This window comes from Penicillium samsonianum (genome assembly GCF_028829775.1).
Source record: "Penicillium samsonianum strain IBT 33392 chromosome Unknown utg000004l_segment0_segment0, whole genome shotgun sequence".
Taxonomy (NCBI): Eukaryota; Fungi; Ascomycota; class Eurotiomycetes; order Eurotiales; family Aspergillaceae; genus Penicillium; species Penicillium samsonianum.
In genome coordinates, this window is record NW_026643262.1 from 5,001,734 (window position 1) to 5,020,745 (window position 19,012).

General features: G+C 50.0%; 11 protein-coding genes across 11 annotated transcripts; 6 read left to right on the top strand and 5 right to left on the bottom strand.

The window, feature by feature from the left end:
- Window positions 1–111: 111 nt before the first annotated feature.
- Window positions 112–3,459, top strand: N7471_008851 (uncharacterized protein; the record flags this gene model as incomplete). Its single annotated transcript, XM_057281570.1, has 5 exons — window positions 112–241; window positions 294–946; window positions 1,012–2,114; window positions 2,172–3,285; window positions 3,346–3,459. 5 exons carry the CDS (start codon window positions 112–114, stop codon window positions 3,457–3,459), a joined length of 3,114 nt encoding a protein of 1,037 aa, XP_057135830.1.
- Window positions 3,460–3,911: 452 nt separating this feature from the next.
- On the top strand, window positions 3,912–5,391 carry N7471_008852 (uncharacterized protein; the record flags this gene model as incomplete). Its single annotated transcript, XM_057281571.1, has 4 exons — window positions 3,912–4,574; window positions 4,626–4,722; window positions 4,796–5,293; window positions 5,345–5,391. 4 exons carry the CDS (start codon window positions 3,912–3,914, stop codon window positions 5,389–5,391), a joined length of 1,305 nt encoding a protein of 434 aa, XP_057135831.1.
- Window positions 5,392–5,730: 339 nt separating this feature from the next.
- On the top strand, window positions 5,731–7,197 carry N7471_008853 (BAR domain-containing protein). Its single transcript, XM_057281572.1, has 5 exons — window positions 5,731–5,834; window positions 5,944–6,099; window positions 6,178–6,739; window positions 6,816–6,947; window positions 7,008–7,197. Exons 1-5 carry the CDS (start codon window positions 5,800–5,802, stop codon window positions 7,038–7,040), a joined length of 918 nt encoding a protein of 305 aa, XP_057135832.1. The 5' UTR covers window positions 5,731–5,799; the 3' UTR covers window positions 7,041–7,197.
- A 167-nt stretch (window positions 7,198–7,364) lies between these two features.
- N7471_008854 (uncharacterized protein) lies at window positions 7,365–8,820 on the top strand. Its single transcript, XM_057281573.1, has 4 exons — window positions 7,365–7,740; window positions 7,909–7,992; window positions 8,096–8,148; window positions 8,234–8,820. The coding sequence occupies exons 1-4, from the start codon at window positions 7,730–7,732 to the stop codon at window positions 8,311–8,313; spliced, it is 228 nt and encodes a 75-aa protein (XP_057135833.1). The 5' UTR covers window positions 7,365–7,729; the 3' UTR covers window positions 8,314–8,820.
- Window positions 8,821–8,897: 77 nt separating this feature from the next.
- On the bottom strand, window positions 8,898–10,354 carry N7471_008855 (sterol homeostasis protein ARV1; the record flags this gene model as incomplete). The annotated part of the gene is made up of 3 exons (XM_057281574.1): window positions 8,898–10,001; window positions 10,056–10,109; window positions 10,166–10,354. The coding sequence occupies 3 exons, from the start codon at window positions 10,352–10,354 to the stop codon at window positions 8,898–8,900; spliced, it is 1,347 nt and encodes a 448-aa protein (XP_057135834.1).
- Window positions 10,355–10,358: 4 nt separating this feature from the next.
- On the bottom strand, window positions 10,359–10,727 carry N7471_008856 (uncharacterized protein; the record flags this gene model as incomplete). The annotated part of the gene is made up of 2 exons (XM_057281575.1): window positions 10,359–10,478; window positions 10,656–10,727. Coding segments are annotated over 2 exons (192 nt in total), but the record flags the coding sequence as incomplete, so codon positions are not given.
- A 612-nt stretch (window positions 10,728–11,339) lies between these two features.
- N7471_008857 (uncharacterized protein) lies at window positions 11,340–12,259 on the bottom strand (the record flags this gene model as incomplete). The annotated part of the gene is made up of 2 exons (XM_057281576.1): window positions 11,340–11,794; window positions 11,857–12,259. 2 exons carry the CDS (start codon window positions 12,257–12,259, stop codon window positions 11,340–11,342), a joined length of 858 nt encoding a protein of 285 aa, XP_057135836.1.
- Window positions 12,260–13,106: 847 nt separating this feature from the next.
- N7471_008858 (Hsp70 family protein) lies at window positions 13,107–15,375 on the top strand (the record flags this gene model as incomplete). The annotated part of the gene is made up of 9 exons (XM_057281577.1): window positions 13,107–13,167; window positions 13,238–13,818; window positions 13,888–13,932; window positions 13,986–14,055; window positions 14,109–14,467; window positions 14,531–14,637; window positions 14,701–14,896; window positions 14,963–15,098; window positions 15,167–15,375. The coding sequence occupies 9 exons, from the start codon at window positions 13,107–13,109 to the stop codon at window positions 15,373–15,375; spliced, it is 1,764 nt and encodes a 587-aa protein (XP_057135837.1).
- Window positions 15,376–16,035: 660 nt separating this feature from the next.
- On the bottom strand, window positions 16,036–16,803 carry N7471_008859 (uncharacterized protein; the record flags this gene model as incomplete). The annotated part of the gene is made up of 1 exon (XM_057281578.1): window positions 16,036–16,803. One exon carries the CDS (start codon window positions 16,801–16,803, stop codon window positions 16,036–16,038), a length of 768 nt encoding a protein of 255 aa, XP_057135838.1.
- Window positions 16,804–17,027: 224 nt separating this feature from the next.
- Window positions 17,028–18,354, bottom strand: N7471_008860 (ketoreductase; the record flags this gene model as incomplete). Its single annotated transcript, XM_057281579.1, has 2 exons — window positions 17,028–18,054; window positions 18,121–18,354. Coding segments are annotated over 2 exons (1,098 nt in total), but the record flags the coding sequence as incomplete, so codon positions are not given.
- Window positions 18,355–18,481: 127 nt separating this feature from the next.
- On the top strand, window positions 18,482–18,997 carry N7471_008861 (Erg28 family protein; the record flags this gene model as incomplete). Its single annotated transcript, XM_057281580.1, has 2 exons — window positions 18,482–18,544; window positions 18,653–18,997. The coding sequence occupies 2 exons, from the start codon at window positions 18,482–18,484 to the stop codon at window positions 18,995–18,997; spliced, it is 408 nt and encodes a 135-aa protein (XP_057135840.1).
- Window positions 18,998–19,012: the final 15 nt, after the last annotated feature.

A 19,012-nucleotide genomic window follows, 5' to 3' on the forward strand; every position in this document is an offset into this window, starting at 1 on the left:
CGGCAGCTTTTCCCTCTTTAGCTCTGTTTCTTACTTATCTGATCATTGTGCCTTTTAGCCCCACATGTCCTCGCACATGTCCACTCTGCAATCTTGAGTCCTTCCAAGGTTATGGCTGACGACCTGAAGGATCAGCTGGACATTCCAGCGGATCTTACTGTTGGTGGCTCTGCGGAAGCCTCAACCGCACGGTCAGGTCCCCGCAGACTCCCGAAGAAACGAACTAAGACTGGCTGTTTGAGTATGTTGCAGAACATTGGAGAGAGAGTTCCCTCGTTGACGAAGCCTCATAGCTTGTCGAAAGCGACGGATCAAGTGCGGCGAAGAGAAGCCAATATGCACGAACTGCGTGAAATCCAAGCGAATCTGCGAGGGATATGCCCAGCGGGTCGTGTTCAAGAACCCCATAGGCATCTTCGGATCTTTCGGTACTGGCCACGGTCAGGATCCGCAGATAGAGCAACAACATATGAGGGTACCGATGCACAACGACTATGGCTCTCAACTCCCTCCCCAACAAGCGGCAGCCGCTGCTCAGCATCCAATGCTAGCTCCGCGACCTGTTGATCCGGTGGCGATGGGATATCACTCATTTCCGTCCCAAATCCCTTCTTCGACTCAAATCCAGCCAATTAATGCACCTCCCTTCTATTATCCAGCAGCTCAAGTGCAGCCACCAACCCATATGTGGCACACTCAGCCGATACCTCAAGCGGAGAGCACGCTGGTGCCGCCAAAGGTGACTGACTTCTTACAGGCACAGCAGTTAGTTCAATTGGATCAGACGAGCGCTCCATATAGGTCCCATGCAAGCGCACAAAATGTACCCCAGGTTGTCAGTCCGATCGGTCAGACAGCTGAAGAATACGCCTCCAATCTCTCCCCGGTGCCAGCCCTCAATCCAATGCCGGGAAACAGGGAGAGCGAGATGGACCCAGTTCCTCAGGTATGCATTGCCGTGAGCTCTCTGTTTTTCTTTTTGCAGCTGGTATGCTGATTACCATTTCTTAGATGACCCAGCCGCTGCCGACGATATATCATTACCAGCCACCGCCAGGGCAATTACCGCAGCAATTACGATCTCATGAGCAGTTTATACCCCATCAAATACCCCATCAGCCACAAGTGATATACATGGAGGATGAAAGCGAGGATTATTACGACGTGGATTCGGACGATGAGATGGTAGATCAATCGCAGGTCGAAGGCTTCAACCAGTTGAGTCTCATCATGGCCTCTGCTAACCGCGATGAGCGGCAACTCCGCTCCTTCACGACATACCTGAACGAGCCCAATGTGCTCGCCTCATACCGCCCTACACTTGGCTCTTCTCCGTTGAACAACCCAAAGACTGCCCGCATCTTTGCTCACTTCATTCACTCGACTGGTCCATCCTTATCTATATTTGAACGACATCCTACTGACTCCTCGATTGTTCTGGGGGCGACTGTCCCATCTGCACAACAGGGTCTATGGGTCTATACGCTTGCCCTCAAAGCCTTAGAGCATCCAGCCCTCCTCCAGGCAATACTAGCTATCAGCAGCTTACACATTGCATATTTACAGCAAGTTCCCACAACAGTGTCTTTGAAACACTATCACTACGCCTTGAAACGAGTTGGTTCCGCAGTTGGCCTTCCCCTCCGACGCAAGCAAGTCGGTACCTTGGCTGCCACTCTTCTGCTGGGATACTATGAGGTGATATCTGCGGACCACTCGAAATGGAATAACCACCTGGGTGGGTCCACCCATCTGATCCGAGAGATCGACTTTGCGAAGACCACTAGAGACCTACGGGCCCATCGGCGTAGAGCTCACGAGCAGCGTCGCCAGTCAGGCTGGTCCGACTCGTGGTGGGGGATGCCTGGCGATGTCTCTGAGGATGATCCCTTCTCTGAGAAAGAGGACAGCGTCGATGAAGATCTCATAGGCGCCATCATGGGACAAGCAATCAATTACGACCATTTTGGATGTATTAATGAGGAGAGTACGCTGCCCTCCAAAAAACATTTCACCCGCAAGGACATTGAGATTTTCCGGATTCAATGCGATCTATACTGGTGGTACGCAAAGCAAGATGCACTCCAGGGTTTTATCGGCGGAAACAAACTATTGTAAGTCTACACCTACGTCTACTCGCGGACAGAACGATTTGCTTATCGGTAAACCAGAATGCCCTACTCTCAATGGGGTCAATGTCCGCCTCGAGCAGGCATTGGCCGTTTAGATGCTATATACGGCTCCGCAGATCATCTGTGGCTGCTGCTCGCTCGGGTCACAGATTTTGGCTTCCGTGATCGTAAGCGAAAATTGAGAACCCTGAAGGCAGGTGGGGTGGACTGGAGGCCCGGCCCTGAGATGTTTAAATTCATGGGTCGGTTCGCTGGCGGCCCTCCCGGTCAAAGACCTAGACCACCTGGCGGCTTCGGTCCGGGGGGCCCCCCTGGTCCTCCATCTGGCACGCCTAATATGCAGCTTAAAGGGGACACTAGGGCCCCGTCCATGTCAGAGCCGACTGGGGTGTCTCCTTCAAGCCCTGGCCCGCCCTCAGCCGACAGTCCCCCCATGTACGGAATGATACCCCCTCAACCGCCTGCACGCCTTCCCTCGGGATTCCAAGATAGACCGCGTGAGTCTCGCTTGTCACCAGACGAGGATGACCCGGCTCTCGACATGAGTTACAAGGAAGCCGAACAAGAATGGGAAGAGATCCTGGTCGCCATGGACATATTCTCACAAGCGCTGGGCCGCGATTTCCAGCCTTTGCCAGCAGATGTCGCGCCCCCAATCTCTACACCGTTCGGTCCCGCCCTTCAATACCGTACCCATACCATCGCCGTGATCTGGGGATTCTATTATGCCATGCGCCTGCTGCTGAATCGGATTCATCCCTCTATGCCACCGGCCATCATGATGGCAGCTGGGGTCTCTGCTCCAACGACAGCTGGATTTGCGCAAATTGTTGGGAAGATCCTGGCGGGTGTCTACTACCCGCAACGCTTTAACCTCGAAGCTGGAAGCTTGAGTCCAAATTTGGGTTCTTCGCTGACTGACATGTCGGTGCCACTATTCTTTGCAGCTGTGCAATTTAATGATCCCACGCAGCGAACTTGGACGATTTCAAAACTTCGCGACATCTCTCGCCTGACCGGGTGGAAGACCGCGGATGCTATTGCAGGTGGCTGTGAGAAAGCATGGATAGTCGCTGCAAAGCAAGGTCGTGGGCCACCCTATCAGCGGTCATTTGAGACTGACCGAGAACGAGAAAGGGAACAAGAGCATGAGGTAAGCATGTCTATTGGATATCCTTGGCCTACAACATCCATGCTAATGTATGCGCCACAGCCTGAGGCTGTGCTGAAGGAGGTCGAAGATCGTCGATTTGTGACGGTCAAGTCGGATCGAGCGCATTGGGCTATGGGAATCTTGGAAGAGGACATTGCGAATTTAGAGGTTTAGGATTGGATGAAGTATACAATGCACCAGTACCTAGCCTACTACTACATACATAGTACATACATATGTACATTAGGCACAACATACAGTAGTGCCCGTAGAAAGATGTGGCGCAGATAGGTATCCGGGCAATCCCCCCACATTCAATAGTACGTCCGACCCAATGTCATCACTGATCGACTTCTGCCTGACGTTTTGCCTATCTTACTTCATTATTTTGACTTTCTCTTTTCTCCCAAGGCTGATTCTTAATTTCTGCTTTCTGTCCCTTTCTGCTCATTTCTGCCTCTCAGTGTTTCATCTCTCTGTCTCTCTTCCTATCAGTCTATCAGTCTCTCTCTCACCCCTGGTTCCTCGAAAACCCCACCCTCCCGAGGTCGGTACGGAAGTCAGCCGCTCGCGTCATCCACGGTTCACCCTTCTTTTTGTTTTGTAGAATCCGGTGATACTCCCAGATGTCTCGGTATGATGATTACCGCTCGTCAACAGGGACCCTGGACTCTCGCGATCGATACGATCGATACTCACGGGGTCCCCCCGTGGCCGAACGACCCCGCCATGCCGAAGAGCGCTTTGAAGCACGCCTCCGCGAGGAAGACCGATATGGACCCCCTGCGCGCGCACCCGGGAGACTCTATGAAGATGACCATCTAGACCACCCATCCCCTGCCATGTCTCTTGTGGCGCATGACCGGCGTCGGCGCCGTGACGACAGTCCCTCATTCCGTCGTCCCCAACTTATTAGGCGGCAGTCGTCCTTAGACACCTTCGACCGCATACCCCGGCGCAAAATGGAACACCTCGATGCCCGAGATCGTGGACCCCGCGCTCCCCGTGTGCCTGTCGTTGCTCCGCCTCGCCATCATCCCTCTCCGGGCCGTTATCGCGAGCGAGAAGTCTACGAGGATATTAGGATTGCCGAGCCCGACTATTATGGTGATGAAGAGTTCAGAGATATTCGTGACCGAGATATGGGTGATCGACGTCGCCGTTCTAGCAGTACTGTTCGCAGACATCATGAGGAGAAACCTTATCCGCGCAAAGGGAAGACCCGTGTTCCTCGTCACCTTGCTCATATCCACGCCATCATGGATCTAGGGTATCCATTCAAAGAAGAGGTTGGTCCTTTGTTTTCCAAAAGTGCTGTTGTCGGCTGCTGACCTGAGTAGGAGGATATGATTATCATTCAAAAGGCATTGTCGAAGGAACAGATCGACGAAGTGCTTAGCTTGAGCCGCGAGTTCAGGCGGCCGTCGCCTGTGGAAAGTGAGTGGCACCCGCACCCGCATTCCCAAGTCCCTATGAGGAAGAGTAATACTGATTTGGGTTTTTCGAACAGCCGAATACATCGGCCTATCCCCGTCTCCTCCCCTCAGGGAACGGCCACGCGAGCGGGTGACGACAGAACACTTGCGTGTCGAGGCTTCTCCCCGCACCAGCCAAGCATTCATTGTGGAAGCATCACCCTCCCGACACAGGTCAAGATCACGCCACCATGTGGACCAATATGAGGAGTTTGTTGAGAGGCCGCGAGCACGGGGAGTCTCTCGGCGACGAGCTGTATCAGTCCATGACCGCGGACCTCATCTACTGGCTCCCGTGCAGTACATCGAACGAGAATCAGATGCTGCTCGGACGGGCTCGATGGTTCTCGTTCGTCCACGAGAGAGCGATCACGACGTGAGTGATTACATTCGCAATCTGGAAGAGGAGACAAGACTTCTTCGTCTGGAGAGGCAGGGTGGGATTGAGATCACTCGACAACGCGAAACAGATATCATTGATGATAGAGGTAACCAGGAGGAGGTTACTGAGATCCGGACGCAGGAGCGCTCAGGTATGACGCCCCAGATTACTAAATTGTTTCGGTGATTCTGACCTTCTCTAGAACCTAACTCTCGCATCATGCGTGCTATGATGGCAACTCTGACCTAACCTGATTTCCATACTGCTTTCCAGCTTTTCTTCAGAGACTTACGATGCTATGATTTTAATTTGATTCCAGTGGTTCTGGGTTCTGGTCTGAATGGGGAATTCCGGATGTTTTTATGTATCTTTTTAGTCAATTTGAACATTGAAGCCTTAACACTCTATACTCACAGGAGGCTGCCTCTGATATGGACCATGAATTTGACATACATTTGGAGGTAGAAAAGAAGATGATACATACATACTCACGGGTGCCTGATAAGTTGATATGTGGCGCAAGTGAGGCGGTGCAAGGTCGAGGCTTCGTCCCGCCCGCGTAGCACATGTGGTGATAACCCATCATCACTCCCATCCATTTCTCGCCATTCTCTCCTCCTTTTTCTTCCTAACAAAAAAGTTTAAAATACACCAATCATGGATCGAATGCAGGCATTCGGAAAGAACTTCAGGTGAGTACACCGTCATAGCCCCCCTATCCCGCGAACCTCGTTCCACCCCTCGACTTGTGATCGGTCGCTTTACTAACATCTTCTTGCCTTGTGGTTTTCTGACGGACAGTGCGAGCTTCACGCCTTTTGCGCAGCGTACCCAGCAAATGATCAAGGAGCAGCTGGGCCAGGCCGACGACAAGACCCAGCTCCCCGATGAATACATCGAGCTCGAGAAGCGCGTCGATGCGCTCAAGCTTGTCCACCAGAAGCTGTTGCAGGTGACGTGAGTAATCCCTGTTACTTTATGCGCTATGGATGGCTCTACCCACATGTGCTAACCGGCGCCACCTCTCACGAACAGTTCCCAATACTCCAACGAGGCCTACGACTACCCTCCCAACATCCGCGAATCCTTCAATGACCTGGGCCGCACTATCAACGAGAAAGTGCAGCTCCTGTCCCAGGCAGGTTCGCCCGCCGAGGCACAAGCTGCCCTGACAGCCCCGCCTTCCGCAAAGCCCCAACCCAAGACCTTCAACCACGCGATCGCCCGTGCCTCCCTCGCTGGCTCCCAGACACTCGCGCAGAGCACCGAGGGCGAAGATCCGCTTGCCACTGCGTTGGAGAAGTATGCTCTGGCCGAGGAGCAGGTTGGCGAGGCTCGTCTGGCCCAGGATGCTCAGATCCAGTCCCGCTTCCTGGCTGGCTGGAATACCACACTCAACACCAACTTGATGTTCGCTGCTAAGGCGCGCAAGAATGTTGAGAACGCCCGCTTGATGCTTGACTCCATCAAGGCTAGCAAAAAGGCCGGTGCCCACGGCGACCTGGATAACTTGAGCGAGGATGCCCGCGCGGAGATCGAGCAGGCCGAAGATGAGTTTGTTGGCCAGACTGAGGAGGCTGTGAGCGTGATGAAAAACGTATGTTCTGGTTGATTGTTTTTTTTCTTTTGGCGCTCTAAAATCCGTCCTGTGGTACTAACATCGCTTGCAACAGGTCCTTGATACCCCCGAGCCCCTGCGCAACTTGGCCGATCTGATCGCCGCTCAACTCGAGTTCCACAAGAAGTCATATGAGATTCTCAGCGAGCTTGCTCCGACTGTAGATGCGCTGCAGGTCGAGCAGGAGGTAAGTTCTCGGTGAATGCTCATTCTACACGTCCATCGCATCTAACCACGTTTTCCTTAGGCTAGCTACCGCAAGATCCGTGAGGGCGCTTAAGCGTTGTTTTGAATGTCATGTTTCTTTTGTTATCCTTCCGCCTGGCTTCGATTTTGTCTGTTACTCCGAGCCATGGCCTTGAGTTTTGTATCTAAGCCGCTTTGCTTCTGCTGAGCCAACCCAACAGATCATTCAGTCTGGATTTTTGGACTTGCAATTCGGTCCTGCTATCTGTACTCTCATAAAAGTCATATTGTAGCGGAAATGTAGAATAGATGCCACCCTCCAAGGTTCATATGGGGTCTTGCCTCGGGATCCACCGCCCGCCAATTCTGCCTCAGGCATGCAGCTCCAGGAGCTCCGACATCAACGGATACTCCAACTCGCCAGGTCGCCTTTTTCAGCTCGCAACACACCTGGCAGCTGCATATTTCCCAAGAGAACCTCCGGATATTTGATTCCTCGAATACATACCTAAAACACCATCGAGCCGATCCCAATCGTGTCACGCTGCATCGATTATAATCGATCACTTGTCCATCCACCCGCGCCGTCAAAGGAACCGGACATTTAAGAACACTGGTGCAGAGAATTTATACCATCAAGTAAACGATCAGCATTATCTGCCCTCTCCTTTCTATCTCACCCCTCTTCGCCCACACCGACATTCGCATAACACACCGAGTGATCTCAACTCTGGGTTGTTCTTTACTTCTGACGAACGAAGATAATAACAAAATACCGGCAAAATGGCAAACGGGTATGTTCCCTCCCCCCTCTGTCGGAGTCACGGGATAAACAATCCATACCTATCTTCAGCCATGAAGTCAATGATTACCTCTGATTTTGGGTGTTCGCATTGTTCAATCTATTCCCCCACGCCTCGATAAGGATACAAAATTATAGTCGCTAACGTGAACTTCAACAGCTGGAGCATGGTCATTGGCCTGGTTATCATCATTGCCCTCTCGACAGCAGCATGGTTCCTAAGCCCAAAGGGCGATAACCAAACGTGAGTCCATATGCTTCACTCTTTGCATACTGGGCGTCGAGCCCAGCGGCCATTTCTTTTAAAAGTTGCAAGCACTTGAGAATACTGACTCTGCTGTCCGAAGCCTCTTCCGCAGTACGCTCATCCTTACCTTCGTTTCCTGTTACTTGATGTGGGGTACGTTTCTTGTGACCCATTCTCTCTATCCACCTATCGCCATGATATGTGTACTACATAAAAGATACTAACCTATTCAATATAGCCATCGTCTTCCTCTCACAGTGGCACCCTCTCATCGCACCGAAGCGGTCAGACATCAGACCTGATCGCGTACCGCAATAGAGGCATTTCCCCCTTGTGGTTTCTTGTGTTTTTCTTCCATTTTGTGAACTGATATTTCGGGAGACTGTCGGTTGTGAGATATCATTTCGTCTTATCTTATCATTGGATAATATAAGATGAACTCAGGTTTATCCCATCCCACGCTGGGATGTCCACGGGTTAGACAGGAAATGAAGACTGCTTTTCTTTCCCTGTGCTTCTTAGGCTTGGTAGCGAGCTGCGTGTGGATTTGGTCTGCATTGCGAACCTGTGTGGGTTCGCAGCTATTTTATGTTTTTGTATAGCTGTTCCCCTAGAAGGCCTTTTCTTGGCAGCGTTTTATCTGTATGTTTAGTTTTGATCTAGTTTTGTTTAGTAATTGGTCAATTTCATTTTGTATGGAAAGCATTCATATCCTTTCGGTCACTCTGCTATTCCAATGCTACCTATGACTGTACCTACTAATCGGGGATATCGGCCAATGAGTTTCCGCTTCGTAGAGTACCTAGACCTAGTGATATGCATATTGGTGCGACTTGGATGCTGAGAAAGCTAGGTTGAATTAATTTATATATCGAGTACGTAAGTTCATCTGAGCCGCTCCGTTAGCCAACTCCCACAGCACCCAGAATCACCCTCTGCACCGCCCACCGGGCGATTTGGCCCGCAACAGCAACAGCAACAGCACGCAGATACCCACAGCCAAGTAAGATATACAAGGCCTCGATATTACTCAGAAGCACTAGGTGCGTATCAACAACACCAAGAGAAAGCAACGAAGCAAGCAAGTCAAAAAGCCCAGTCAAATAACTAGTCGGCGTAGAAGTCCTAAGCGAAGAAGCCGTGGCGGCTAGCCACGATTCTAGGAACGAAGAAGAACGAATTGAAGTCGACGATGGAGTTGATATAGCCGCTTTCGCAGAGAGCAGGGAAGAGGTTTTTGTGGCTGTGGCGAATAGGCTCTGATGCACCGCGCTTGGCATCGTAGCCGGCTGCGTCGAAGACCGGATCTGTGCTGCTATGTGGCTGTGTGCTGGAATATCGGAGAGGCTGCCGCTGCCGTCAGCGCCCCAGATTACGAGCAGGATGGGGAAGAGCTTCGCGCAGCTGCTGACGAGCAGGGCGGTGCTGATCGCTGCTGGGCTTGCGGCTGTTGGAGGGGGTAGGGGCTGGATATTCTGCACCGGGGCTGTTGATGTCCGGCGCAGGGGCGGCGCAGGTCGGGGTGGTGGTCCCATTGATGTACCTTGCGATAGTGGGGATAGGTCGGTCGGGGAGGTGACCTCGCTATATGAGCTAGGGTTTGGGGTTGGGCTTAGTAGGCTTGCGGGGGGGTTGGCGGGGTTTTGGGTGGGTGGATTTATTGACACTCCGCATGGCGAGGGATGCATTGCTGGCGTGGGAGGAGAGGAAGGAAAGGGGGTGGCATCTCCAGTAGATTTTGTGCTGGGATTGGTGTTGGCATTGCTGCTGCTGTCTGGTCCACTGTATCGGCGCGACTTTGGAACCAGGATTGAGGCCAAAAGGCGCACGGTGAGGTGGTGCGCGAGAGTTGCAGCTGCATTCAAGCTTAGAAAGAAGAGGTATTGGACAATGATAGGGGCGCGGGACAAGAAGGTGGCTGCGAGGGATGGGTCCTTCTCGATGCGTGCCCAGGTCAGATAGACGTCGAAGAGAAGTAGAAGAACCCCCAGGCGAATTATGGACCGCTAAAAGGGCACTTTATCAGTGTGGCTCACAATTGTTTAGAATAGTATACCCACATCGAACTGGTTGTCATCTCGCCCGAGCCGATTGAAGAGGAGATGTCGGTATACCTGTTTCCAGATATGTTAGCCAGGTCACGTCCCTCGCGAACATGTATAATGCTTACCTGGGGCTTAATGAGCACCAAGTCAATGAAGAGCACGACAAAGTCATATTCAACGTATTTGTCGGCAAACCGCTGGCACCGCGGGCATTGCGTCAGTCGCACACCCTTGCCTTGGGACCGGTCATCGGCACGACTGTAGGCGCTGTACAAGTGAGAGACCGGATAGGAGCACTCGATGCAAATAGGCATCGCGTCACATCCATGGATCTTTCGGAATGTTCAAGGGTCCAGATTGCAGCTCTCCTATCACAATGTTGAAGGCGGTGAGTCCAAGATTAGAGGATATAGGTACATATGTACCTTTCAGGGCTAACTAGTTAGTTAGTTATAACTACATATGTAATCCATGGATGTATGACATGAGTATGCAACGTAAAAACTAGAGTGTAGGCGATCCTTGGTTACCACTGTCATACATAATACTTCTTTGTCTAGAAAACTAGTCAAAATACACGAGGGAATGGAGGAACAAAAAGAATAAAAAATAAACTCCGATAGGGGGAATCGAACCCCCGGCTGCCGTGTGAGAGACGGCGATGTTAGCCACTACACCATATCGGATGACTTGTGCAAGATGTCACGATATTTGGCTACATGGCCCTATGCTAATCTCGGGAATTACATTACTTTCACCATCTTTATCATTCATCTCGTTTTAACATTGCATTTGGAGAGAGACATGTAATTTCCCTGACATTCATTGTACCAAGTATGTTTGATCTTCCAGGGTCAGTCAGTCATGCAACCATCGATATCGGGTCAACTGGCGATGATATTGGACGTACTGATTCCCACCTGAAGCTCGAGACGCTCTTTGTTGAATAGAATGATATCCTCTATAGATTTGACGGTGGAAGCAGCCAACGTGCCCAAGTAAGTCATCATAGTGGTATTTTTCCTACCTACTTCGGAAAACAGGTGAGCTACTTCTATAGAATGAGATATGAATGTGTCCACGTATCGAGTGTAGGTAATGACCAATCGCCAATGGAATGCGAGAATGTAGATGGTGAAGTGTTCAAGAAGCAAAACGGTAAAACTAGAGATCAGACTATGAAATCGAACACCAAAAAAGTCAACCGACAAACCAATTTCATCCAGATCATTTCTGCTGATCTTTCCCCTTGGGTCGCTTCTCAACCACAACATATGCTTTGGTGCTGTACTCAGTGATTTATCTATCACGAGCACAAATATATCTGCGAACAATCCCTGGGTAAACAACCATCAAGATCCGATGACCATCTAGTCTGGTGCTACCTTTTGGTAGGCAATTGTATTCATGTGTAACCATCCTCTCACCCAAGGTGAAAGTCTCAGACAGCTCCGCCAACCTATGGAATTCAAGGTGGCCTCGTATATTTCCCATTTCTGCAGCTTTTTCCATTGCCTGCATATAAATGTTGCAAAGTTTCCGGTACCGCTTGTTCTCCTCCTTGCTTGATGGCTCTCTAAGTAGCCACTGGATGGGCTCGGTGGAGAGAAAGTCATCTACAAATTGACTGATGAAAGACTGGCGGCGGTCCCGATGGTGACTTGCAAGTAGTATGTTCGATGCCTTTTTTATATCCATCGAGTTTGCAAGGCGGTTTGTCTCGGATCTCCATAGTGCCGCCATGAGTGGGTTGGCTATAGAAATGAAAGACCATGGTCAATGAAACGTCCCTTTAGACGGGAAGTTGTATACATACTTTCGTAGAATCTGTCATACAAATGCTGCAGTCGTGCACCGACCATCTCATCTCCTTCGTCTGTCGGGGACATTTTCCCGTCCAAGTACCAGAAAGGGGACATGAACATCTTGCCAAAGATGTCTTTGTAGATCAGAGTTTCCAAAAATATCTCAAGGATCGTCTCACGAAGCATATCTGGAAGGAGTCCCATTAGAATATCCCATTTCTCTTGCACACAGTATCCCGCGAGGCTGCTGATGATGGTTTGTTTTTGGGTTTTGGAGAGACGGTCCACATCCTCAGGCTTGGACTTCCCGTTTTCAATGGCCCATGATTGGACATTCACGGTGAATGAGAGCGAATAAAACATATCATCTTTCTTTTCTGGGCTGGACCAATCCAACATGCCCGCCTCGATCATGGTTCTCATCTCATGAATTTCCTGCAGCTATTCATTCCGTGTAAAACGGGGAAACTCCCACTTGTGGTCGGCTGTGTAAGTAGACATCTTTGCTTTCTTCTGCTGATGTTCTACAGGTGGAGAATTCTCCCCCTAGAGCATGTCAGACTAAACATATAGCTGCAAAAGGGAAACTCCTTACCTGAGATTTCTGTTTCTTCTTCGATCGAGTAGTGCTCATGGCAGAAAAAGTGATGTAGTCAGAGAGAGAGGGGGGAATTATACGAAAAGAAGAAAGAGGGATGAATTTCGAACGACAGAATGGTCATGTTCCATCTTATGTCTGGTTGGGAGAAACATGGCCACGTACATTTTTTTGTTACTTTTGGAAGGAGTTCAAATTAACCTAACTTGTTTATTCTTCTTTTACTAATACCCACATGAGAGATAAAGAAACTCCGTGTGTTGAGGTTGGATGAAACTAGGGGGAAAGAACAGAGTACCTCCATAGGAGTTTAGCACACACATTTCTTTATGCTTCTTTGGAACTAGTCCAGATATCTTGAAGTGGACTGAAACTGAGGTCCAAGAACCAGGAGAAACTCTAATTTGTCTTGTAGTCAACCTTGGAATGAGGTGGTTCTACTTAACATCAACTTTAGTGCGGAATCTTGCATGCAATGAAACCTATGACGGTCATGTTGTAAAGACAACTAAAACAGAACCCTAAATCTTGGAATTTCTTAGAGCTAGCCCATCGGGAATGAATTACTATAACACTAAGTCATCTAGGTCGAGTTTCCAATTTAACTTGTCCTTCTAAATCCTCTTCTAGCATAGACAGAATATCTCCTGGTTCCAAGACAATATGGAAGCCGAGAATGGGTACAAGCTTGTTGTGGGTGTGGACTACGGTACCACCTTCACAGGTAAGAAAATCTATCTTCAATGACTAAATTCGTTTCTTTCACTAATGAATTCGGTGTTTCCCGAAAATAGAGATTGCGTATGCCATCACGACCCATGAAGGTGGTCAAACAGACAGTGACAGTATCGGGTTGATCAACCAATGGCCTCCAGGTATTATTGGTGATCTCAACACCCCGTCCCTAATTTCATACACGCAGAATGGAGGACCACCTCTCTGGGGCTTTGAGGTCGAGCCAGGCATGAAATCATATGCCTGGACAAAGCTGCTATTGGACAGACATCTCCAGCGTAACCAGTTCGACGATGAGTTCCTGGAGATGGTCACTCGCTCAGAGATTCTGAAGCTGCCCGACCAAAAGGAAGCTGTGGAAACTGTGGCAGACTACCTTTCTCGGATCTACGCACATATTCAGCACTACATCTCCGAGGTGGTGGGACCTATGCATAGTAACCTACGGAATATAAGTCGAGTGCCGATCGATTTCTGGTTCACGATCCCAGCTAGCTGGTCTGAAGAGACACAGCTTTTGATGCGCCAGGCAATCCAAAGAGCAGGCTTTGGAACAAGCCATTTACACCAGGTGTGGACTACAACGGAACCAGAGGCTGCAGCTCTTTCTGTCTTTTGTGACGGAAATTCCAACGTCAAGGTAAGTCAAAACACTGAACTCGGTGTGGTGGCGCCGTTTAGCTAAACATCTTATTCACCGAATTCTTAGCATCGTGATGGAGTTCTAATCTGCGACTGTGGAGGGGGAACAGTGGTGAGATACCCCCATTATACCATTGGCTCTCCATAATCTCACACTGTGACCAGGATATCGCAACATACTATGTCACAGATGTTGATCCGACAACCTCTCTTGAGCAGATCACCACAGCTATGGGTATGATATATAAAAGACATAATCGACATGACCCGAATACTAATAGGCAATAGGAGCTAAATGCGGTAGCACTGCTATTGACAGTCGATTCTATGAACTACTATCTCGTAGGCTTGAAGGGGCATTCAATAACCTACCCGTGGGCGAGATCGAAGCAGGAAGCTTGGCCATGAACAAGTTTGAAACGATCAAAACAGACTTCAATGGTCTAGGGGGAAACATCTGGTACTTTGATTTCAACTTGAATGCCCCCGAGACAGATCCCACATTTTCCAATCAAAGACGAAGACGTGTTGTTCTTCAATCTGAAGATATCCGAGGCCTATACGAGCCTGTTCTGAGCAGGATTTTCGACCTGATTGTGTCTCAGATCTCTGCTGCAAATGAAAAATGTAGGCGGCGTGTCATCAATGTGAGCGACTCTCATCCTTGCTTCGTGGGTTACTTGTGAAACTAACATTATCATCCTCCATAGAAAGTTGTCTTGGTTGGCGGATTCAGTGCCTCACCATATCTTCAGGAGAGACTACAATATTCCCTGAATCGCCTTGGCAACATTTCCGTGCTTGTTCCTGAGAGACCGTGAGTAAAATATTCCTTTGGATGCTGCAAGCTTAGGGAAAAGATCTAACATGTATACCCTAGGGGGGAGGCTATTGCTCGTGGGGCAGCACTTCAAGGGCTTCGGGGCTACTCTCTTCCAACCTACAAATGCTCGCGAAATTACGGTCTGGCATCTGTTCAACCTTTTGCTCTCTCCCACCGAAACGAGTCGCAACGACTGGGAGACGGGCCCGGTGCACTATCGGTGAATTTGCTCCCTCATTGGGTGTTACACAAGGTATGTCGTATAAAAAGTATGCGCTACCTCGCATAATCTAACAGATGAACTCCCCCCCAAAAAAAGGATCAGAGATACCAGAAGAATTTCCAGACATGCCACACAATCCAGCTACTTCATTGGGAGCATGGTCTTCTTACCAAGCCTGTGGAGATTTACGAGTCCAATCTCCAAGTTGCACCACAACGATTTGAGAACTCCGGTAAGCCTAGAGTTTCCAACCACCGTCCCAAGTGAGTGATCGGGAATGCTGAGAAAAGTTCAATCTAGATGCACATTGCATCGATTACATTCAATGTCACTTCAATGGCCTTGACCTTTCCCTGTTTCCTCACCAAACCATCGCCGGACAGACCGTCTATTGCTTGGAGCTTTTGATCCAGGTATCTTTTTCACAGACTGATCGGGTGATACATTTCAGTGCATATACACTGGGCGAAGAGATTGGGCAAAAGGACCTGGCCATGGCTCATGATTGATAGTTTAATACGGATGTATTGCTTTAGATCTGGTTGGCCAGATGTCTCAGGCTGGCTCAGCCTCTATTTTGCAACTGAAGGAACGGTCAAGTTTATAGAACGTGTTATTACTGATCAAACCAATTTGATTTATTCGTCCTCGTCCTCATCACTGCTATCAACTAATAAATCGTTAGAGATCCTCCAGCAAGCACTCTTGGTTATCTAGTTATTTCATTGTCCGGCTGGTGCTAAGCAGGGTTTGGGGGGCCAATCAAAAATGGTGGGAACTGTCACGCGCTCAAGCAAGCGCCAGGGGCTATATCACCTTGGAATATTTGATTAATGCTAACTCCCATGGACTTGTGTAGAGACAAAGAACAGATCGTATAAGGGGCAAACCGAAGTCTGTACGGCGGTTGTTTGGGACCATCACGACTATCTTGAACTGAGCTGGATTGTTTTTCAGTAGATCAATTTACTGCAGATTCCAACACTTGCCTTACGTTAGATGAAAGGAAATATGGAAAATGGTGGAAGAAAAGACATTGTAAAGAGTATTTACCACGAAGGACCCAAAAAAGATGATTTGGAAATGCCACCACAGAATCGACGGGGAATACGTGACCTGGAGCAAGATGTGATAAATTGGAATCTAGGAGGAATGTGCAAGGACAGATCCTAAGTACCCTGAGAAGAATTCTGATCGCTCAACCCTAACCTATCTTCAATGACCTTGACTATCTCGGTCCATTCCAACATAGCGCCGCTCCCCACGTCCCCACAAGCTAACACCTTTGATGACTGCGGTTGCAGAACCTCGAACCAGCCTGTCTCCTCTCTCTTGTCCTCGTCTTTTCTAACACCCCATTCCACCTCTAGTACCCGGATATGCTGGGCCGTCACTGGGTGCCGCCACATAGCCGTATTCATGGCCGGCGCAACTACAATCCGCTTTCGTTTCCCGTCAACCTGGCCATCCGTATCCCACGCCCGACATACGGACGTCAACAGGTTATCGCTAAGTCCGTTGGCGAGCTTGGCTAGGGTGTTTGCGGAAAGAGGAGCAATGACAAGGATATCTGCCCAGCGTCGGAGAGAGATGTGCAAAATATCAACACCGCGGCGCCAGGGCTCTGGCCCCCACTCCGCGTCATCGTCGTAGACGGCTTCCACGCCAGGGAGGGAAATGAGGGATGATACAGTGGGCTGCTCGGCGGATTGGCCGGCTAGGAATTGCTTGGCTTTGGTGGTGAGAATTACTCTTATCGAGAGCTTGTGGATATGAGGGGAGAGGGCGCTGATGATATTGGCTATTTTGATAGTCGCGACGGAGCCAGTTGCGGCAAGGAGGAGGTGAATGCGGTTGTCACAGATCGATGTTCTTGATTCTGTGGAATTTTTGTTTGGGGCGTCATCGATGCCACTGGAGTGGGTCGTTTGAGACATGACGATGGATATAAAGTTCTCGAATGCTCAGTTAGTTCGATTGTAAATATTTGCAGTTTCTAGCCAGTCATCATGGATGATAGATGAGATCGGTCTGTCCATGGCGGGGTGATAAGAGCTTATCGATAAGGATTTTATGGAAGGCCGAGAGCAAGACAGCAAGACCTCGGAGGTTGGTGACGGAGCCCAGCATCTTTAATTTGTTTTTCTTTCTTGGAATAGAATACGATGACCTTTAGGTATCAATGATGTTCCCATTAGTGTGATTAATGTCATTTCTTTGTTTATACACTTAGTCGAACCCGACATGCATTTCGAATAACATAAATCACGCCGGAGAAGAAAAGCATAACTCTCGTACTCCACAACAACAGCAAATCGAGCAAATTAAGTGCTCTTCTTGGCATTCTCACGCTCAGCCTTGCGGAGAGCGCGCTTCCGAATGCTCTCGTGCATAGACTTGTTCTGCCCCAGAACAAGCTTGCCCATGGTCCCAGAAACAGAAGTCAGGAACCAAGCCATGATACCATGGCTCCAGTAGGGTGACGAGCTGTAAGCGTAGGTAGGCGAGCCACCACTGCGACCAATTTTGGAGAGAACGGAGCGAACGAAAGCGCGCGGGGTAGGGATAGAAGCCGAGGCACGACGGATCTTGGACATGGCAGAGGTAATCAGGTAGGCCTGCACAAGTTCCACATCAATGCCGTAGGGGGCCAACTCGCCGCCAAGAGCAGTGGACCAATGCTGGAGGAAAGCCTTGCTGCCAGAGTAAGTGGCAAGGAACGGGGTAGGTAGGAGACCGCCAAAAGAGCCCATGGTCAGAATCAGACCGCGGCGGCGCTGCATCATGCCCGGAACAACAAGCTGAGTGACGCGCAGCGTGCCGGTGCAGTTGATGGTCACGATATCAGCCATCTCCACGGCGGGGGTTTGCGCGAAGGGAACGGGGATCGAGTGGCTCAGGCCAACGTTGTTGACTAGCACGGACACGTCCAAATCGGAGACCAGTTCGCCCAGAGCCTGGTAGTCGGCGTCGGCGTTGCGTGAGAAATCCATTGCGAGTGTCTTGGTTTGCACCTGCGGGAACTGCTTGCTGATATCCTCTGACAGGGTTGCCAGCTTCGAGGCTGTTCGCGACACAAGCACAATGTTGAATTTCGACTTCGCCAATTGCAGCGCGAATTCTTTGCCCAGGCCGTCTGAGGCGCCTGTTACCACGGCCCAACTACCGGGGGGACCGAACGAGCGAAGCTATTCAAATCATTCTAGTCAGCTTCATCCCCTTGAATTTGAGGGCCTGAATATCGAATTTCTTACCGGTTTACCCGGAAGCACGAACAGGCTGAGAAGCACCCGCACGAACGTCCAGACCTTGCAGGCAATGACCAGCCCACCAGTCGCCAGGAGGAACAGCGCTCCATAAGTAGGCAAACCCGGGGCAATATGGGCTGGCCATTGCGAGAGACACTCAATATGCTTTGAGAGATCCATAATGAGCAAAGAAACGTGAATAACAAGAAGTTGACAAAAGGGGAAAAAGAGTTGAGTAAACTAATGCGAGGCTTTGTTGGGAGAAGGTCAACGCCAAGACTTCCCAAACATCCTCGGCCTCTTCCCAAGTCACAAAACAACCAACTCCCTTCAAACCAAAACAAACAAAAACACAATTTGCCCAAAAATGGACCAATACCTCGCCTATCTCCCCCAGTCCGAGGGTTTCCTGCCCAAATGGCTTTTCTTCGTAAGTTCTACTCGTGTCCACCCCCCCCCCCCCCCCAATCCCATTACCCCGAACCCCTAGCTATCAATGCCTCTATTCCCCTAACTAACCATCCACCTCTCTATATAGGTTTCGGTCATTTCCGCTCTTAACAGCTTGCAAGCCTACACTACGCCGACATACACATCCCTACTCTACAGCAATGGCAAGGTCCCCGCAACTCCGCTCTCCGGCCGCGTCTTCGGAACCTGGACCTTCCTCTCTGCAGTCATTCGCATGACTGCCGCTTACAACATCACAAACTCTGTCGCGTATGACCTTGGCATGTGGACGTACGGCATTGCACTGTCACACTTTGTTGGCGAGCTCATCTTCGGCAATGCCTCACTCAAGGGCCGGTTCTTGAACCCTTTGATTGTTGCGTCCGGTTCGCTGGCTTGGATGTTCACCCAGCGCGAGGCATACCTGGGTTAAATCCCCGGTTTGGGA